Source organism: Pseudophryne corroboree, chromosome 2 (assembly GCF_028390025.1).
Source record: "Pseudophryne corroboree isolate aPseCor3 chromosome 2, aPseCor3.hap2, whole genome shotgun sequence".
Classification (NCBI taxonomy): domain Eukaryota; kingdom Metazoa; phylum Chordata; class Amphibia; order Anura; family Myobatrachidae; genus Pseudophryne; species Pseudophryne corroboree.
This window is the reverse complement of record NC_086445.1, coordinates 487,303,241-487,323,558: the sequence shown is the minus strand read 5'-3', so window position 1 is coordinate 487,323,558 and position 20,318 is coordinate 487,303,241. Positions and strand designations below refer to the sequence as shown.

At 47.7% G+C, this 20,318-nt stretch overlaps 1 protein-coding gene across 9 annotated transcripts in view; it reads left to right on the top strand.

The window, feature by feature from the left end:
* Positions 1-20,318, top strand: part of TEX14 (testis expressed 14, intercellular bridge forming factor) — a 739,191-nt gene that overhangs the window by 397,622 nt on the left and 321,251 nt on the right. For all 9 annotated transcript variants that reach the window (XM_063953897.1, XM_063953895.1, XM_063953894.1 and 6 more), the window contains one exon: positions 17,118-17,308. In XM_063953897.1, the coding sequence (XP_063809967.1) occupies positions 17,118-17,308 (191 nt within the window). The remainder of the gene's footprint in view (positions 1-17,117; positions 17,309-20,318) is intronic.

The window sequence follows — 20,318 nt, the reverse complement described above, 5'->3', positions numbered from 1 at the left end:
CCCTGTGTGTGTGCTGTGTGTCGGTACGTGTGTGTCGACATGTATGAGGACGATGTTGTTGAGGAGGCGGAGCAATTGCCTGTAATGGTGATGTCACTCTCTAGGGAGTCGACACCGGAATGGATGGCTTATTTAGGGAATTACGTGATAATGTCAACACGCGGCAAGGTCGGTTGACGACATGAGACGGCCGACAAACAATTAGTACCGGTCCAGACGTCTCAAAAACACCGTCAGGGGTTTTAAAACGCCCGTTTACTTTAGTCGGTCGACACAGACAGGGACACTGAATCCAGTGTCGACGGTGAATAAACAAACGTATTCCTTATTAGGGCCACACGTTAAGGGCAATGAAGGAGGTGTTACATATTTCTGATACTACAAGTACCACAAAAGAGGGTATTATGTGGGATGTAAAAAAACTACCGTAGTTTTTCCTGAATCAGATAAATGAAGTGTGTGATGATGCGTGGGTTCCCCCCGATAGAAAATATGGGCGGTATACCCTTTCCCGCCAGAAGTTAGGGCGCGTTGGGAAACACCCCTTAGGGTGGATAAGGCGCTCACACGCTTATCAGAACAAGTGGCGGTACCGTCTATAGATAGGGCCGTCCTCAAGGAGCCAGCTGACAGGAGGCTGGAAAATATCATAAAAAGTATATACACACATACTGGTGTTATACTGCGACCAGCGATCGCCTCAGCCTGGATGTGCAGAGCTGGGGTGGCTTGGTCGGATTCCCTGACTAAAAATATTGATACCCTTGACAGGGACAGTATTTTATTGACTATAGAGCATTTAAAGGATGCATTTCTATATATGCGAGATGCACAGAGGGATATTTGCACTCTGGCATTAAGAGTAAGTGCGATGTCCATATCTGCCAGAAGATGTTTATGGACACGACAGTGGTCAGGTGATGCAGATTCCAAACGGCACAAAGGTGTATTGCCGTATAAAGGAAGAGGAGTTATTTGGGGTCGGTCCATCGGACCTGGTGGCCACGGCAACTGCTGGAAAATCCACCGTTTTTTACCCTAAGTCACATCTCTGCAGAAAAAGACACCGTCTTTTCAGCTTCAGTCCTTTCGTCCCTATAAGAGTCATATCTGCCCAGGGATAGAGGAAAGGGAAGAAGACTGCAGCAGGCAGCCCATTCCCAGGAACAGAAGCGTTCCACCGCTTCTGACAAGCTCTCAGCATGACGCTGAGACCGTACAGGACCCCTGGATCCTACAAGTAGTATCCCAGGGGTACAGATTGGAATGTCGAGACGTTTCCCCTGCGCAGGCTCCTGAAGTCTGCTTTACCAAGGTCTCCCTCCGACAAGGAGGCAGTATGGGAAACATTTCACGAGCTGTATTCCCAGCAGGTGATAATTAAATTACCCCTCCTACAACAAGAAAAGGGGTATTATTCCACACTATATTGTGGTACTGAAGCCAGAAGGCTAGGTGAGACCTATTCTAAATCTAAAAAAATTTGAACACTTACAAAGGTTCAAATCAAGATGGAGTCACTCAGAGCAGTGATAACGAACCGGGAAGAAGGGGACTATATGGTGTCCCGAGACATCAGGGATGCTTACCTCCATGTCCCAAATTTGCCCTTATCACTAAGGGTACCTCAGGTTCGTGGTACAGAACTGTCACTATCAGTTTCAGACGCTGCCGTTTGGATTGTCCACGGCACCCCGGGTCTTTACCAAGGTAATGGCCGAAATGATGGTTCTTCTCGAAGAAAAGGCGTCTTAATTATCCCTTACTTGGACGATCTCCTGATAAGGGCAAAGTCCAGGGAACAGTTGGAGGTCGGAGTAGCACTATCTCGGATACTGTTACAACAGCAGGGGTGGATTCTAAATATTCCAAAATCGCAGCTGATCCCGACAACAAGTCTCCTGTGCTTAGGGATGATTCTGGACACAGTCCAGAAAAAGGTGTTTCTCCCGGAAGAGAAAGCCAGGGAGTTATCCGAGCTAGTAAGGAACCTCCTAAAATCAGTGCATCATTGCACAAGGGCCATGGTAAAAAAATGGTGACTTCCTTCGAAGCAATTCCAGTCGGCAGATTTCATGCAAGAACTTTTCAGTGGGATCTGCTGGACAAATGGTCCGGATCGCATCTTCAGATGCATCAGCGGATAACCCTATATCCAAGGACAAGGGTGTCTCTCCTGTGGTGGTTACAGAGTGCTCATCTTCTAGAGGGCCGCAGATTCGGCATTCAGTTTTGGATGTTGGTGACCACGGAGGCCAGCCGAGAGGCTGGGGAGCAGTCACACAAGGAAAAAATTTCCAGGGAGTGTGATCAAGTCTGGAGACTTTTCTCCACATAAATATAGCTAAGGGTAAATTTATAATGCTCTAAGCTTAGCAAGACCTCTGCTTCAAGGTCAGCCGGTATTGATCCAGTGGGATAAAACATCACGGCAGTCGCCCACGTAAATAGACAGGGCGGCACAAGAAGCAGGAGGGCAGTGGCAAAAACTGCAAGGACTTTTCGCTGGGCGGAAAATCATGTGATAGCACTGTCAGCAGTTTTTCATTCCGGGAATGGAAACTGGGAAGCAGACTTCCTCAGTAGGCACGACCTCCACCCGGCAGAGTGGGAACTTCATGGGGAAGTTTTCCACATGATTGTAAACCGTTCGGAATTACCAAAGGTGGACATGATGGCGTCCCGTCTGAACAAAAAACGGGACAGGTATTGCGCCAGGTTAAGAGACCCTCAGGCAATAGCTGTGGACGTTCTGGTAACACCGTGGGTGTACCAGTCGGTGTATGTGTTCCATCCTCTGCTTTTCATACCTAAGGTACTGAGAATTATAAGACGTAGAGGAGTAAGAACTATACTCATGGCTCCGGATTGGCCAAGAAGGACTTGGTACCCGGAACTTCAAGAGATGCTCACAGAGGACTTATGGCCTCTGCCGCTAAGAAGGGACTTGTTTCAGCAAGTACCATGTCTGTTCCAAGACTTACCGCAGCTGCGTTTGACGGCATGGCGGTGGAACGCCAGATCCTAAGGGAAAAGGCATTCAGGAAGAGGTCATTCCTACCCTGGTCAAAGCCAGAAAGGAGGTGACCGCACAACATTATCACCACATGTGGCGAAAATATGTTGCGTGGTGTGAGGCCAGGAAGGCCCCACGAAGAAATTTCAACTCGGTCGATTCCTGCATTTCCTGCAAACAGGAGTGTCTATGGGCCTCAAATTGGGGTCCATTAAGGTTCAAATTTCGGCCCTGTCGATTTTTCTTCCAGAAAGAATTGGCTTCAGTTCCTGAAGTCCAGAAGTTTGTCAAGGGAGTATTGCATATACAACCCCCTTTTGTGCCTCCAGTGGCACTGTGGGATCTCAACGTAGTTCTGGGATTCCTCAAAACACATTGGTTTAAAACCTGTCAAATCTGTGGATTTGAAGCATCTCACATGAAAAGTGAACATGCTCTTGGACCTGGCCTGGACCAGGCGAGTGTCAAATTGGTGGTTTTTTTCTCAAAAAAGCCCATATCTGTTTGTCCATTCGGACAGGGCAGAGCTGCGGACTCGTCCCCAGTTTCTCTCCCTAAGGTGGTGTCAGTGTTTCACCTGAACCAGCTTATTGTGGTGTCTTGCGCCTACTAGGGACTTGGAGGACTCCAAGTTGCTAGATGTGGTCAGGGCCCTGAAAATATAGGTTCCAGGACGGCTGGAGTCAGGAAAACTGACTTGCTGTTATCCTGTATGCACCCAACAAACTGGGTGCTCTTGCTTCTAAGCAGACTATTGCTAGTTGGATGTGTAATACAATTCAGCTTGCACATTCTGTGGCAGGCCTGCCACAGCCAAAATATGTAAATGCCCATTCCACAAGGAAGGTGGGCTCATCTTGGGCGGCTGCCCGAGGGGTCTCGGCTTTACAACTTTGCCGAGCGGCTATTTAGTCAGGGGCAAACACGTTTGTAAAATCCTACAAATTTGATAACCTGGCTAAGGAGGACCTGGAGTTCTCTCATTCGGTGCTGCAGAGTCATCCGCACTCTCCCGCCCGTTTGGGAGCTTTGGTATAATCCCCATGGTCCTTTCAGGAACCCCAGCATCCACTAGGACGATAGAGAAAATAAGAATTTACTTACCGATAATTCTATTTCTCGGAGTCCGTAGTGGATGCTGGGCGCCCATCCCAAGTGCGGATTATCTGCAATACTTGTACATAGTTACAAAAATCGGGTTATTATTGTTGTGAGCCATCTTTCAGAGGCTCCGCTGTTATCATACTGTTAACTGGGTTCAGATCACAGGTTGTACAGTGTGATTGGTGTGGCTGGTATGAGTCTTACCCGGGATTCATAAATCCTTCCTTATTGTGTACGCTCGTCCGGGCACAGTATCCTAACTGAGGCTTGGAGGAGGGTCATAGGGGGAGGAGCCAGTGCACACCACCTGATCCTAAAGCTTTACTTTTTGTGCCCTGTCTCCTGCGGAGCCGCTATTCCCCATGGTCCTTTCAGGAACCCCAGCATCCACTACGGACTCCGAGAAATAGAATTATCGGTAAGTAAATTCTTATTTTTTTTGTGGTTTCTAAAAATATACAGTATGTGTCTGTTAATCACATTTTATTTAGCAGAGTTTAGGGTTAGGTACTGAGGTCTTCTATCTGTGGTGTATAGAACCCATTCGCTCACTGCAAGCTGCAAGAAAAACTTGATTAAGCCACCGTCACAGAGTAAGAAAGAGATTGACTTTGTAGATTGCCGATATCTCTCCTCTTTTCAGAATGCTATCTAAAGAGGTATAACAGTTACAGAGGTCACTGCGTAGGCAGTACACCTCTTCTGTCACTTTCCTTTGTCCAAGTAAGTTTGTGGATTTGGGCGCTAACTTTACACAGGGTCTCCACACAATATAGTGTTAGAATAATTTATTCTTTCTTCATCCAGAACTTGACTTATATTCACTTCTGCAAAATGATTATCAACATGTTATTAAATCTCCCGTATGAATGTTGAACATCAGTTCTTTTCTCAACCAGTTCAGTCTCTCAACGGTCACTCAGCTGTCCCGTGTGTGGTTCATATCAGTGGCTGGGGCTGTTTTGCATTGGGACTCTCCCCTTCTTTAGTAATCTCGGGTATATGGGGACTCCCTTCATTTTCAATATAAGCGTGTCCCCTAACTGCAGGATTACCTCCCTGGCAAGTGGAGCCTGGTCCAGGTTTCAAAAATATGGGGTACCACTATGTGTGTCCTTCCCCCATATTTTTTGAACCAGGACCAGTCCAAGAGCATGGTGCTAGTTCTTAAAATACAGGGGGACATCTCACATTGTTTTTGGTGTATTTTTAGAACCAGGATCGATTTAAAGAGCCTGGGGCTGGTTATACTTGTGGAGAGGGGAGCACACAGCAGCCAAGAAAACAGCACACTAGTCCAGGGTTTTTGTGCAATGTAGCCGTTGCTAGTTTATTGTGCAGTGCAAAAACACAAAACATAAGATTAAATCCGAGCCCTCTCTCAGGGTGGTAGGAGCTAATGCCCTTACCAAAAATGTAGGCATATGCACAGTACTTAGTCAGGAAATCACAGTGTATCATTCATAACAGGTCTGGTGCCTGTTTCCCAAGGTATTGAGAAGCTGAGAAAAGCCCTGACATATCAGCCTCTTATAGGTGCAGGTGCAAGCTGAAGGCTTAAAAGACCTGAACTGGGCCTCATGAATGGAGCCCACCCCCTCTTTCCATTCATACCCCTTAACCGGCTTTTTCTAAAAGCCCAAACTCTAATGAATCTTTGCAGAAACAGACATTTCTCTAACGTCCTAGTGGATGCTGGGGACTCCGTAAGGACCATGGGGAATAGACGGGCTCCGCAGGAGACATGGGCACTTTAAGAAAGAATTTAGATTCTGGTGTGCTCTGGCTCCTCCCTCTATGTCCCTCCTCCAGACCTCAGTTTGAGACTGTGCCCGGACGAGCTGGGTGCTGTTCAGTAAGCTCTCCTGAGCTTGCTGTGAGAAAGTATTTTGTTAGGTTTTTTATTCTCAGGGAGCTCTGCTGGCAACAGACTCCCTGCATCGTGGGACAGAGGGGAGAGAAGCAGCCCTACTCTCTGAAGCTAGGTCCTGCTTCTTAGGCTACTGGACACCATTAGCTCCAGAGGGATCGTACATAGGATCTCACCCTCGTCGTCCGATCCCAGAGCCGCGCCGCCGTCCCCCTCGCAGAGCCGGAAGACAGAAGCCGGGTGAGTATGAGAAGCAAGAAGACTTCGAAATCGGCGGCAGAAGACTCTGTTCTTCACTGAGGTAACGCACAGCACTGCAGCTGTGCGCCATTGCTCCCACACACCTCACATACTCAGGTCACTGTAAGGGTGCAGGGCGCAGGGGGGGGCGCCCTGGGCAGCATATGGACCTCTTTTGGCAAAAGTACACATATATACAGTTGGGCACTGTATATATGTATGATTGGGCACTGTATATATGTATGAGCCCCCGCCAAGAAAATGTATATTTAAGCGGGACAGAAGCCCGCCGTCGAGGGGGCGGGGCTTCTTCCTCAGCACTAATCTGCGCCATTTTTTCTCCACAGCTCCGCTGAGAGGAAGCTCCCCAGGCTCTCCCCTGCAGATACACGGTAGAAGAGGGTAAAAAGAGAGGGGGGGCACATAATTAGCGCAAAAATCAATATAAACAGCAGCTACTGGGTTAACATTAAGTTACTGTGTTATTCCTGGGTTTATAGCGCTGGGGTGTGTGCTGGCATACTCTCTCTCTGTCTCTCCAAAGGGCCTTGTGGGGGAATTGTCTTCAGATGAGCATTCCCTGAGTGTGTGGTGTGTCGGTACGTGTGTGTCGACATGTCCGAGGTAAAAGGCTCCCCTAAGGAGGAGATGTGTGAGTGGTGTCACCGTCGACAACGCCGACACCTGTTTGGATATCTGAAATGAAGTGCTAAGGCAAATTTATTGCACAAAAGATTAGAGAACAGACAGGGAATCTACCCATGTCTGTCCCTATGTCGCTGAGACCTTCAGAGTCTCTCAATGCTCACTATCCAAAATAATAGACACTGATATCGACACGGAGTCTGACTCCAGTGTCGACTACGATAATGCAAAGTTACAGCCAAAATGGCAGGAAAGTATTCAATATATGATTATTGTAATAAAAAATGTTTTGCATATCACTGATGACTCATCTGTCCCTGACACAAGGGTACACATGTTTAAGGGGAAGAAAGCTGAGGTAAATTTCCCTCCTCTCATGAAGAAAAAGAGCGGGAATCTCCAGACAAGAGACTGCAGTTTCCCACAAAGAATTCTCAGGGAGTATCCTTTCCCTACTAGGGCCAGGATACGATGGGAATCTTCCCCTAGGTTGTCACGTTTGCCCAAATGGTAGTGCTGACTTAACAGCTATCCTTAGGGATCCTGCAGATAGCATGCAGTAAAAGTACTTTGAAGTCCATTTACACACATTCTGGTACACTACTCAGACCGGCGATTGTGTCGGCATGGGTTTATAGCGCTGTAGCAGCGTGGACAGATACCTTATCAGCAGAGATTGAGACCCTAGTATGTATATATATAGATATATATATATATAAAAGATGCTGTCTTAGATATATATATAAAATATGCCCAAAGAGACATTAGTCTACTGGGTTCTAGAGTCAATGCTATGTCGATTTCTGCTTGACGTGTCCTGTGGAACATGCAATGGACAGGTGATGCCGACTTAAGAGGCATATGGAAGGTTTACCTTACAAGGCTGAGGATTATGTGGAGAAGGGATCTCAGACCTGGTCTCCACAGCTATGGCTGGTAATTCTGATCTTTTGCCTTATATTCCCGCACAGCCTAGGAAAGCACGACATTATCAAATGCAGTCCTTTCGATCACAAAGAAACAAGAAAGTCCGAGGTGCGTCCTTTCTTGCCAGAGGCAGGGGCAGAGGAAAGAAGCTGCACAACACAGCTAGTTCCCAGGAACAGAAGTCCTCCCCGGCCTCTACAAAATCCACCGCATGTTGTTGGGGCTCCACAGGCGGAGCTAGGCCCGGTGGGGGCACGCCTTCGAAATTTCAGCCACAAGTGGGTTCACTTCCTGTTGGATCCCTGGGCAATAGATATTGTGTCTCAGGGATACAAGCTGGACTTCGAGGAGATGCCCCCTCACCGACGGCCCTGCCGGCTTCCCCCCACGAGAGGGAAATAGTGTTAACTGCAATTCACAAATTGTATCTTGAACAGGTGGTGGTCAAGGTTCCCCTCCTTCAACAAGGAGGGGGTTATTATTCTACCATGTTGTAGTCCCGAAACCGGACGGTTCGGTCAGACCCATATTGAATTTAAAATCCCTGAACATATACCTGAAAAGGTTCAAGTTCAAGATGGAATCGCTGAGAGCGGTAGTCGCAAGCCTGGAAGGGGGGGATTTTATGGTGTCTCTGGACATAAAGGATGCATACCTTCATGTCCCCATTTATCCACCTCATCAGGCGTACCTCAGATTTGTGGTACAGGATTGTCATTACCAATTTCAGACGTTGCTGTTTGGTCTCTCCACGGCACCGAGAATATTTACCAAGGTAATGGCGGAAATGATGGTACTCCTGCGGAAGCAAGGGGTCGCAATTATCCCATACTTGGACGATCTCCTCATAAAAGCGGGATCAAGAGAGCAGTTGCTGATCAGCGTAGCACTTTCTCTGGAAGTGTAACGGCAACACGGCTGGATTCTAAATATTCCAAAGTCGCAGTTGGTTCCTACGGCTCGTCTGCCTTTCCTAGGCATGATTCTAGACACAGACCAGAAAAGGGTTTATCTCCCGATAGAGAGAGCTCAGGAGCTCATGACACTGGTCAGGAACCTATTAAAACCAAAACAGGTGTCAGTGCATCACTGCACTCGAGTCCTGGGAAGGATGGTGGCATCATACGAGGCCATTCCCTTCGGCAGGTTCCATGCGAGGACCTTTCAATGGGACTTACTGGACAAGTGGTCCGGATCACATCTTCAGATGCATCGGTTAATCACCCTATCCCCCAGGGCCAGGGTGTCTCTCCTGTGGTGGCTGCATAGTGCTCACCTTCTCGAGGGCCGCAGATTCGGCATTCAGGACTGGGTCCTGGTGACCACGGATGCGAGCCTCCGAGCGTGGGGAGCAGTCACACAGGGAAGAAATTTCCAAGGTCTGTGGTCAAGTCAGGAGACTTGCCTTCACATCAACATCCTGGAACTAAGGGCCGTATACAACGCCCTACGTCAAGCGGAGACCCTGCTTCGCGACCAACCGGTTCTGATTCAGTCAGACACCATCACCGCAGTGGCTCATGTAAACCGACAAGGCGGCACAAGGAGCAGGGAAGCGATGGCGGAAGCCGCCAGAATTCTTCGCTGGGCGGAAAATCACGTAAGCGCACTGTCAGCAGTGTTCATCCCGGGACACGACCTCCACCCGGGAGAGTGGGGACTTCATCAGGAAGTCTTCGCACAGACTGCATGTCGGTGTGAGCTGCCACAGGTGGACATGATGGCATCCCGCCTCAACAAAAAACTACAGAGGTATTGCGCCAGGTCAAGAGACCCTCAGGCGATAGCTGTAGACGCCCTGGTGACACCGTGGGTGTTCCAGTCGGTCTATGTATTTCCTCCTCTTCCTCTCATACCCAAGGTGCTGAGAATAATAAGAAAAAGAGGAGTGAGAACGATACTCATTGTTCCAGATTGGCCACGAAGGACTTGGTATCCAGATCTGCAAAAATGCTCACAGAGGAACCGTGGCCTCTTCCTCTAAGACAGGACTGGTTGCAACAGGGACCCTGTCTGTTCCAAGACTTACCGCGGCTGCGTTTGACGGCATGGCGGTTGAACGCCAGATCCTAGCGGAGAAAGGCATTCCGGAGGAGGTCATTCCTACGCTGATAAAGGCTAGGAAGGACGTGACAGCTCAACATTATCACCGTATATGGCGAAAATATGTTGCTTGGTGTGAGGCCAGGAATTCCCCTACGGAGGAATTCCAGCTGGGCCGTTTCCTTCACTTCCTACAGTCCGGAGTGAATTTGGGCCTAAAATTGGGTTCCATTAAGGTCCAGATTTCGGCCCTATCCATTTTCTTTCAAAAGGAGTTGACTTCTCTACCTGACGTTCAGACGTTTGTAACGGGAGTGCTGCATATTAAGCCCCCTTTTGTGCCTCCAGTGGCACCTTGGGATCTTAACGTGGTGTTGAGTTTCCTGAAATCCCACTGGTTTGAACCACTCAAAACGGTGGAGTTGAAATATCTCACGTGGAAGGTGGTCATGCTATTAGCCTTAGCTTCGGCTAGGCGTGTGTCAGAGTTGGCGGCTTGTCACATAAAATCCCCTATCTGGTTTTCCATGCGGATAGAGCAGAATTGCGGACCCGTCCACAATTTCTGCCGAAAGTGGTTTCATCCTTTCATATAAACCAACCTATTGTGGTGCCTGTGGCTACTACTGACTTGGAGGATTCCGAGTTGCTTGATGTGGTCAGGGCTTTGAAGGTTTATGTAGCCAGAACGGCTAGGGTCAGGAAAACAGAGTCTTTGTTTATCCTGTATGCTTCCAACAAGCTTGGTGCTCCTGCTTCAAAGCAAACTATTGCTCGCTGGGTCTGTAACACGATTCAGCAGGCTCATTCTGCGGCTGGATTGCCGCTGCCAAAATCAGTTAAGGCCCATTCCACTAGGAAGGTGGGCTCTTCTTGGGCGGCTGCCCGAGGGGTCTCGGCATTACAGCTTTGCCGAGCGGCTACTTGGTCGGGTTCAAACACTTTTGCAAAGTTCTACAAGTTTGATACCCTGGCTGAGGAGGACCTTGTGTTTGCTCAATCGGTGCTGCAGAGTCATCCGCACTCTCCCGCCCGTTTGGGAGCTTTGGTATAATCCCCATGGTCCTTACGGAGTCCCCAGCATCCACTAGGACGTTAGAGAAAATAAGATTTTACTTACCGGTAAATCTATTTCTCGTAGTCCGTAGTGGATGCTGGGCGCCCGTCCCAAGTGCGGACTTTTTCTGCAATGCTTGTATATAGTTATTGCTTCAATAAGGGTTATGTTATGGTTGCATCAGGGTTGGACCTGTTGCTCTGTTGTTGTTCATACTGATGACTGGGTATGTTTATCTCAAGTTATACGGTGTGATTGGTGTGGCTGGTATGAATCTTGCCCTGGATTACCAAAATCCTTTCCTTGTACTGTCAGCTCTTCCTGGCACAGTTTCTCTAACTGAGGTCTGGAGGAGGGACATAGAGGGAGGAGCCAGAGCACACCAGAATCTAAATTCTTTCTTAAAGTGCCCATGTCTCCTGCGGAGCCCGTCTATTCCCCATGGTCCTTACGGAGTCCCCAGCATCCACTACGGACTACGAGAAATAGATTTACCGGTAAGTAAAATCTTATTTTTCCTGTGGGTTTAAATCAATTAGGTCAAAATCTTGGGACAAATACAGAAAAGCCGGCACTCCAGTGCTAACAAAATGGGGACATATGTGCCTGGTGTCCTCAAGTTACCAAACACACGGAATGGAACTTCAATCCACTTCAAACAGCAGCACTCAGTACGTATTGTATAAAGACACAGCAGGTAGGTTAATCAAAGTTTCAGAACTTGTAATATATGTTCTTTCGTCAATCAACGTTCTGAAACATTGATTAACCTACCAGGGGTCTGCTGTGTCTTTATACAAGTCTTCCTGAGTACTGCTGTTGGAAGTGGACTCCACCCACTGCACAGTGGGCGGGTATTTTACTGCCACCAACAGGCTCCTACCACGTTGCACCTGGAACCATGTTTGGCTGCTTAGGCTCCTACCATCGGCACCTGAACACCGCCTGGTTGGCATTGGCCGACCCCCACTGGTCACTGACCAGGCCCCTGCATTGGTAGCTGGCAGAAGGCGGAGCTTGGAGATGCTGGGCTCCCTCCAGGACAGGTGGAGAACGGGCTGCATTTGTTGCATTCCTGTTGGTCGCAAGATGATGGCAATTGTCTTGAGGCAATGATGTTTATTTGCTCATAGTCTTAAAGAAGACTCTTCCTCCTTGCAAGCATTGTTTAAAGGGTTGCATACAAGATGGTTACAGCTAGTGCCGTAACTAGACATTTTAGCGCTGTGTGCAAGAAACGGCATCGGCGCCCCCGCACCCCCTCTTATCTAAATCGGGCAGTGCGTACCATATTTTTTATAGGGGCGTGGCTTCATGGGGAAGGGGTGTGGCCACAAAATAATACCAGTTCATAGTACGGTGCACAGTAGTCTCCATTATTCAAATTACGCCGTACAGTAGCACCACTACACCAGGTAGAGCCCCTTTTTACACATTACGGCAGACAGCGTCCCCCTTTTTACACGTTATGGCAGACAGCATCCCCCTTTTTACCGGTGACGTGCGGCGGGGTGAGGCAGATAAGGCAGAGCCTTTCCTGTCATACTTGCGTTTAAACCAGAGTTTTGATTGAATAAAGTATATGAAAAATACTAATAATTTGTTTGAAATATCTTCTTTGCATTATTCTAATAATTTTTATAGCCCAAAATCTGGAGTAAAAAGTCTATAGCAGGTGAGGCAGTGCCTCACCTGCTGACCTTTTCTGCACTTCTCAGATCAAAACCCACCAGGAGTTTATACTGCTGCACCTGTGTATAATGCCCAGATGTACCCTTTGGCTCATATATTGCTTGAAAATCTGGCTCTGGGTTTAGCCAGTGCCTCCTGAGCCATTTAGCTCACCGCACGTCCATGCTTTTTACACATTATGGCAGACAGCGTCCCCCTTTTTACACATTACGGCAGACAGCGTCCCCCTTTTTACACATTATGGCAGACAGCGTCCCCCTTTTTACACATTATGGCAGACAGTGTCCCCCTTTTTACACATTACAGCAGCCAGTCCCCCTTTTTACACATTACGGCAGCCATTCCCCCTTTTTACAGCACACAGCCACCCATTTATCACACACACATAACCCCTGGCCTTATCCCCTATAACCCCTGTCCCCCCCACATACACAGCCACGCACCTATCTGGTGACCACCTCCAGTTTGGGCCGGAGCTCCCTCAGCAGCTGCGTGGCCCCTTCCAGCCTGGAGGCTTCAGGTAGCCCCTATGCAGCACGGTCATCTCCACACAGAAGGAGCCGGGCAGGACGTGGATGTAGCCATGTAGGGGAGCGCAGTGGAGCTGAGACAGCTGCGGAGCGGGAATCCGGAGGTACTGCTGCTCACAGTGCCGTCTTCCTCCTGCATGTGTGAGGTGCTGGAGGGGGGGTAGGCAATAATGCTGGCAGAGGCGCGCCGCGGCTCAGCTGATATATACAGTATACATGTGGCACTTTGACTTCCTTCCCCAGCTGCTTGCACCCTGCGCTCTCACCTTCAGGCCCTGTTGTGTTTGTGTGCTGGGCCTGACATCATGGAATAATAATGTAATAATGAAGGGAATCTAATATGACAGACAACAGCATGCAGACTTGGAAGCTACATACCAAAACTTGGCTGCAGGCAGCATTAAAACTGTGATTAAACCCCACAGTACTGATAATGTTGATTTATATACAGGAATGAAAAGCTATACCTTCTATACACTCTAAACACACATTAAACCTTTAGCTGTTGTGGCCGCTATACTTGGTACACACGCTACGTACTTTTTATGCTATTAGCGTACAGAGTCCCGTACGATGTACGGACTCTGTGTACAAATGCCGTGCTGACGGTACAATGCACCCGCAGCGCGTACACACCCAATGAATACGCTTTAAACCTTATACAGCAATGCAATGCGTTACTAATACACTTTTAAACCATAGCGGGGAAAGGAAGACACAACACCGATTTGTAGTTAAATCACTGGGTTCCGACACCACAGCGTAATATTGCTGAAAGGGGGTTACAATATATACAATACAATATAAGACAATATAACAGAATAATGGCTACAGTCAATGGTACATACGTGAGAATATTCGCGTGCGCTTCCCGGTCCGGTCCTCCGTAATCTAATAGATATCGTTGTGAGTCTTGTGTCAGACCAGGCTGCAGCAGGCTTTATTTATACAATTCTTCCAAAAGCAATACAATGGATACTGTAATCCCTTTGTCCATTGGACACAGGAATGCACTTTTACAGTACAGGAGAGGTCATAGGTCGATTTGAATTGGTGGGCGATGTCTGTTCTAACTGCTCTTGTGGGTGGTCTCCTCTGGATTCCCGCCGCATACATAATGTACAGTAAATACAGTTTATACCTATATTCTGCTTCTGCACATAACTATCCGCAGGAACATGCAATCTTCCTCAAACCAACACCGGAATGTTACCCTTAAAATACCCTACAGCTGGATACCAAACACCACCTTATGACCTTGTTCTGTTCCCTCCTATTCTGTAAAGGTGAATCCCCTTGTTCTGAAACCATTTTAACTGCTGTTACTTTCTGGTGTGGTGCAGGGGGACTATGTGTACATTGTGCACTATTTGAATTAAATATGTAATGTGTTTTGATAGCTCTCCATGCGTTCACAAACTCTACCGTAAATACCCATACCACGCACTGATGCGCACGACCGCGGGAGCGACCATACGCAAATTGCGAATATGTGCACGCACAGCAGAACAAGTACACGCGCTGAGGCCATCTGTCTGTTGTTTGTACGTGATGTGTGTACTGCAATATTTTTCGACTTTGACAGTACGTTGCAAAGACGGTTATGGCAGATATTTGTTACAATCATTTGAATAACATCAGCAAATACATCTAAAAAATGTCACAGAATGTTCACAGAGGAAAGCATTGGAGTTATGATGTATGCCTGGGAACCTGGTTCATTCTAGCCTCTCTAACTTTAAGTGTAATACCAACTAAGATGTTACTTATACTATTATTCTAAATGCAGCGTGTGCCTGTGCCATAAGCAGCCAGCACTTGTGTAGGAGGAGGGGGCAGGGGCGGATTTTAAGTCCGGGGGGCCCAGGGCACTCGAGACAGGTGGGCCCTATCTCATTGCTGTGCCTGCTGCTGGTTCAGGGGCATGGCCTAATCGTGGGATGCGTGGTCACGCCCCCTTATGCAAATTCTGGGAATTGTTTTTTTTTTTTTTTTAATGGGATTTTGGCCCCTTAGCTAGGTGTAAATCCAGAGGGAGGGAGCAATCAGCAGCCTCCCTGCAACACCACAGCAGCGTGTGCTGACTATAGCACAATGCTGCTGCTGTTGCTGGCAGTACGAGGGAGCTTCAGAGCTACTCCAGCCGGGGGGGGGGCCCTAAATCTGTGGGGCCCAGGGTACGTACCCCTTGGGCCCCCTGCTTAATCCGGCTCTGGGAGGGGGACTGGTCACTGCTCTGCTGCTGCTGCTGGCTGATCTCACTCTGCTCCCGGACGCTAGCAGCACCTCCTCTGGGAAGGAGGGATGAACGAAAGGAGGAGTTTATGTAACACAGGGTAAGAAGCAGCAGCAGAGGGTGTTGTTGTGGGTTCCTTGCAGCTGCGTTTTGAGCTCCAGCTTGGGGAGGTGGGAGGCGGAGCTGACACTCAGGCACCGGCGCTGTCTAGTATAGATTGCTGCTGGTTGCGCCCCAGCTCATCCTGCGCTGTGTGCAAGGCAAGGCGCTGTGTGCTGTGTGCAAGGCGCACATACCTAGTTACGGCTCTGGTTACAGCAGATCTTTCAGTCAGATAATACCTCTCTCTGGCCTCACAGGCCCTTTTATATATAGTCAGAACACACAATACAGCTCACATTGCCAGTGCATGGAGCACTAAATATAACATGTTAAAACACCTTATTAAACATAAATTAAGTAATTTACAGTGCATGGTGTCTACTGCAGATTCATCCATTTAGATAATGGCGAAGGCGCCACGAGTTTATCATGTGGAACGGGGGTCTCCGGCCACAATAGTTATACAACAACTAGATAATAGGGTCAGGTGCAAATGTTTTCCAAACCAGTTGTTACAGTAAAAGCATTTACAAAAGATAAAGAGAGGCTGCATATCTGAAAAGGGTATTAGTAAAAATACTATAGGCTAGTACTGACGGTAGAGATGTGTGCTGAGCGATCTTTACACAGACCGCTCAGCACAGCGTGATGTGCTGAGCGAGGGGGGGCAACGACGTGGGGGCGCTCACTTCACACTGCTGAAGTGAGCGACCCGCTAGATTGTGCCTGCATGCAGGCTCAATCTAGCACCGGCGATAACGCATCGCTATTGCTGAGGGGCATACACACGGCATATCCGTGCTTAAAATCTAAGCAATCTAGTCAGATTGCTTAGATTTTAAACACGGATCTCTCCGTGTGTACCTCCCTTAAGCCTCTCTCTGAGAGCTAGGCCTTTGGTACAATAATACCTGTCTGAGTTTACATATATTTATAATTTAAATGTAAGAATTTTATTTTAGTTAAATCTTCACTAGTATATCCTTGTAAACAGTTTCTCAAAACACTTCTCTGCTAAATTAACTTCCTGCCTTCTAGTAACATATGATCAGCAGCTTTTGCTGCTCAAGAAAAATCTCAAATTCTTGTGATACTTTAACTGCCACAAGCTACAGTATTTGCTGATTGATATTTTATAACTACTGTATATTGAAAATGTCCATCCTGCATTATTGGAACATATGAATGAAGTAAGCACCTACTGATGACCTTTCATCCCACCATTCATGTGTGTACACAATACTGATGGAGAAGTGTTCTTTACAAGATCAGGGTTCTAACCCTGATTTACAAATCTGGTAGTGGACACATCAGCAGGCACATGGATGTCTTTAAACTTTTTCCCCTCATGTTTGTGTGATGCATAAAATTATATATATATATATATATATATATATATATATATATATATGCGCACACAAGAAGGCTGGCACTCATAGAGACTTTTAAACAAGACAAAGATGCAGTAGCTTAAGTCTTAAGCTACTGCATCTTTGTCTTGTTTAAAAGTCTCTATGAGTGCCAGCCTTCTTGTGTGCATATTCCTCAGCTGTGACTGACGCAGGGCACCGGAGCAAGCTGTATTTCTTGTTATTTGGGAGTGCCATTCCGTGCTGTTTACTATATATATATATATTTCTTATTGCTTTTTGCAGACAGTCTCCCATGGAATGATTTGGATGGCCATGCTATAAGAGACGCTGTAGGTTCAGGTCATTACTTATGTGTTGATCCCAGACTTTTTAAGCCATATGATTCCATAGTATGTACAGGCATTCAGGCGAAGCCGGAGGAGAGGACAATGAATTTACAGGATATTCGATATTTACTGAAGAATGAATTCAAGGTAATGAGATCATGTAATGCCTCATAGATTGGGCTATGTTTCATTTATGGTTGTACAAAAAACAAACATTATCCTTGAGATGACAAAGACCAGAGTAGTTTTAATACTATCCAAACTCTTATAATACAGGAGTAATAAAATATGGTATCTCTATAAAGTCAATTTTGTTTTATAGGCTTCTTTTTGTGATGTGCTTTCAATTCTTTGTCACAGTTTGCCTGCATTAGATTCTGAGATTAGCGGGGCCTTTGCTAACCCCTTCTCTGCTGAGGGTTTTTTCTCTCCTGTGCGGAGCCCATTTTTCATTGTTTGCACTCATCACATTCCAATGCTACTATCAGTTTTCATTAATTATACTTAACTTTCTCTAACGTCCTAGTGGATGCTGGGAACTCCGTAAGGACCATGGGGAATAGCGGGCTCCGAAGGAGGCTGGGCACTCTAGAAAGATTTATGACTACCTGGTGTGCACTGGCTCCTCCCACTATGACCCTCCTCCAAGCCTCAGTTAGATTTCGTGCCCGGCCGAGGTTGGATGCACACTAGGGGCTCTCCTGAGCCCTTAGAAAGAAAGTATAGTTTAGGTTTTTTTATTTTCAGTGAGACCTGCTGGCAACAGGCTCACTGCAGCGAGGGACTAAGGGGAGAAGAAACGAACTCGCCTGCTTGCAGCCGGATTGGGCTTCTTAGACTACTGGACACCATTAGCTCCAGAGGGATCGACCGCAGGCCCAGTCCTTGGTGTTCGGTCCCGGAGCCGCGCCGCCGTCCCCCTTACAGAGCCAGAAGCAAGAAGAGGTCCGGAAAAACGGCGGCAGAAGACATCAGTCTTCACCAAGGTAGCGCACAGCATTGCAGCTGTGCGCCATTGCTCCTCATGCACACTTCATACTCCGGTCACTGAGGGTGCAGGGCGCTGGGGGGGGGGGCGCCCTGAGAAGCAATAATAACACCTTGGCTGGCAAAAAACTCCACAATATATAGTCCCAGAGGCTATATATGTGGAAAATACCCCTGCCAGAATATGGAAAAAAGCGGGAGAATAGTCAGCGGAAAAGGGGCGGAGCTATCTCCTGCAGCACACTGGCGCCATTTCTCCTTCACAGATCCGCTGGAAAGAAGCTCCCTGGCTCTCCCCTGCAGTCTACACTACAGAACAGGGTAAAAACAGAGAGGGGGGGGCACTAAATTTAGGCGCAGTATATATATAGTATAAAAAGCAGCTATAGGGGACATAACTCAGTTAGTCCCTGCATTATATAGCGCTCTGGTGTGTGCTGGCATACTCTCACTCTGTCCCCCCAAAGGGCTTTTGTGGGTCCTGTCCTCATTCGGAGCATTCCTTGTGTGTGTGCGGTGTGTCGGTACGGCTGTGTCGACATGTTTGATGAGGATAATGATGTGGAGGCGGAGCAGATGCCTTTAGAAGGGATGTCACCCCCTGCGGGGCAGACACCTGAGTGGATGGGCTTATGGAAAGTAATGAGTGCACGTATAGACTCCTTATATAAGAAAATCGACGACATGCCAAATGTGGGACAGCCGACTTCTCAGCTCGTGCCTGCCCAGGCATCGCATGGGTCGTCAGGGGCTCTAAAACGCCCGCTACCTCAAGCAGACCCAGATGTCGACACTGATACTGACACCAGTGTCGACGACGATGAGTCTAACCTGATGCCCACTAAGGCCATTCACTGCATGATTGAGGCAATGAAAGAGGTGTTACACATTTCTGATATAACTACAGGTACCACTAAAAAGGGTATTATGTTTGGAGAGAAAAAACTACCCGTAGTTTTTCCCCCATCAGATGAATTAAATGAAGTGTGTGAAGAAGCATGGGCTTTCCCTGATAAAAAATTGGTAATTCCTAAGAAGGTACTAATGGCGTTCCCTTTCCCGCCAGAGGATAGGTCACTTGGGAAACACCCCCTAGAGTGGATAAAGCGCTCACACGTTTGTCTAAAAAGGTGGCACTACCGTCTCCGGATACGGCCGCCCTCAAGGAACCTGCTGATAGAAAGCAGGAGGCGATCCTGAAGTCTGTATATACACACACAGGCATTATACTTAGGCCAGCTATTGCGTCAGCTTGGATGTGCAGTGCTGCCGCTGCGTGGTCAGATAAACTGTCAGAAAATATTGACACATTAGACAGAGACACGATCCTGTTAACCATAGACCATATAAAAGACTCAGTCTTATATATGAGAGATACACAAAGGGAAATCTGCCGACTGGCATCTAAAGTAAGTGCATTGTCCATTTCTGCTAGGAGAGGCTTATGGACTCGCCAGTGGACAGGAGATGCAGATTCAAAAAAGCACATGGAAGTGTTACCATATAAGGGTGAGGAATTATTTGGGGATGGTCTCTCGGACCTAGTTTCCACAGCAACGTCTGGGAAGTCAGCATTTTTACCCCATGTCCCCTCACAGCCTAAGAAGGCGCCGTTTTATCAGGTTCAGTCCTTTCGGACCCAGAAAAACAGGCGTGGAAAAGGCGGGTCCTTTCTGTCCAGAGGCAGAGGTAGGGGAAAAAGGCTGCAACAAACAGCAGGTTCCCAGGAGCAAAAGTCCTCCCCCGCTTCTTCTTCCAAGTCCGCCGCATGACGGTGGGGCTCCACAGGCGGAGCCAGGTACGGTGGGGGGTCGCCTCAAAAATTTCAGCGATCAGTGGGTTCGCTCACAGGTGGATCCCTGGATCCTGCAAATAGTATCTCAGGGGTACAAGCTGGAATTCGAGGCGTCCCCACCCCACCGGTTCCTAAAATCTGCCTTGCCGATTGCTCCCTCAGACAGGGAGGCGGTGCTAGCGGCAATTCACAAGCTGTATTCCCAGCAGGTGATAATCAAGGTACCCCTACTTCAACAAGGCCGGGGTTATTATTCCACACTATTTGTGGTACCGAAACCGGACGGTTCGGTGAGACCTATTCTAAATTTGAAATCCTTGAACACGTACATAAAGAAATTCAAGTTCAAGATGGAATCGCTCAGGGTTATTGCAA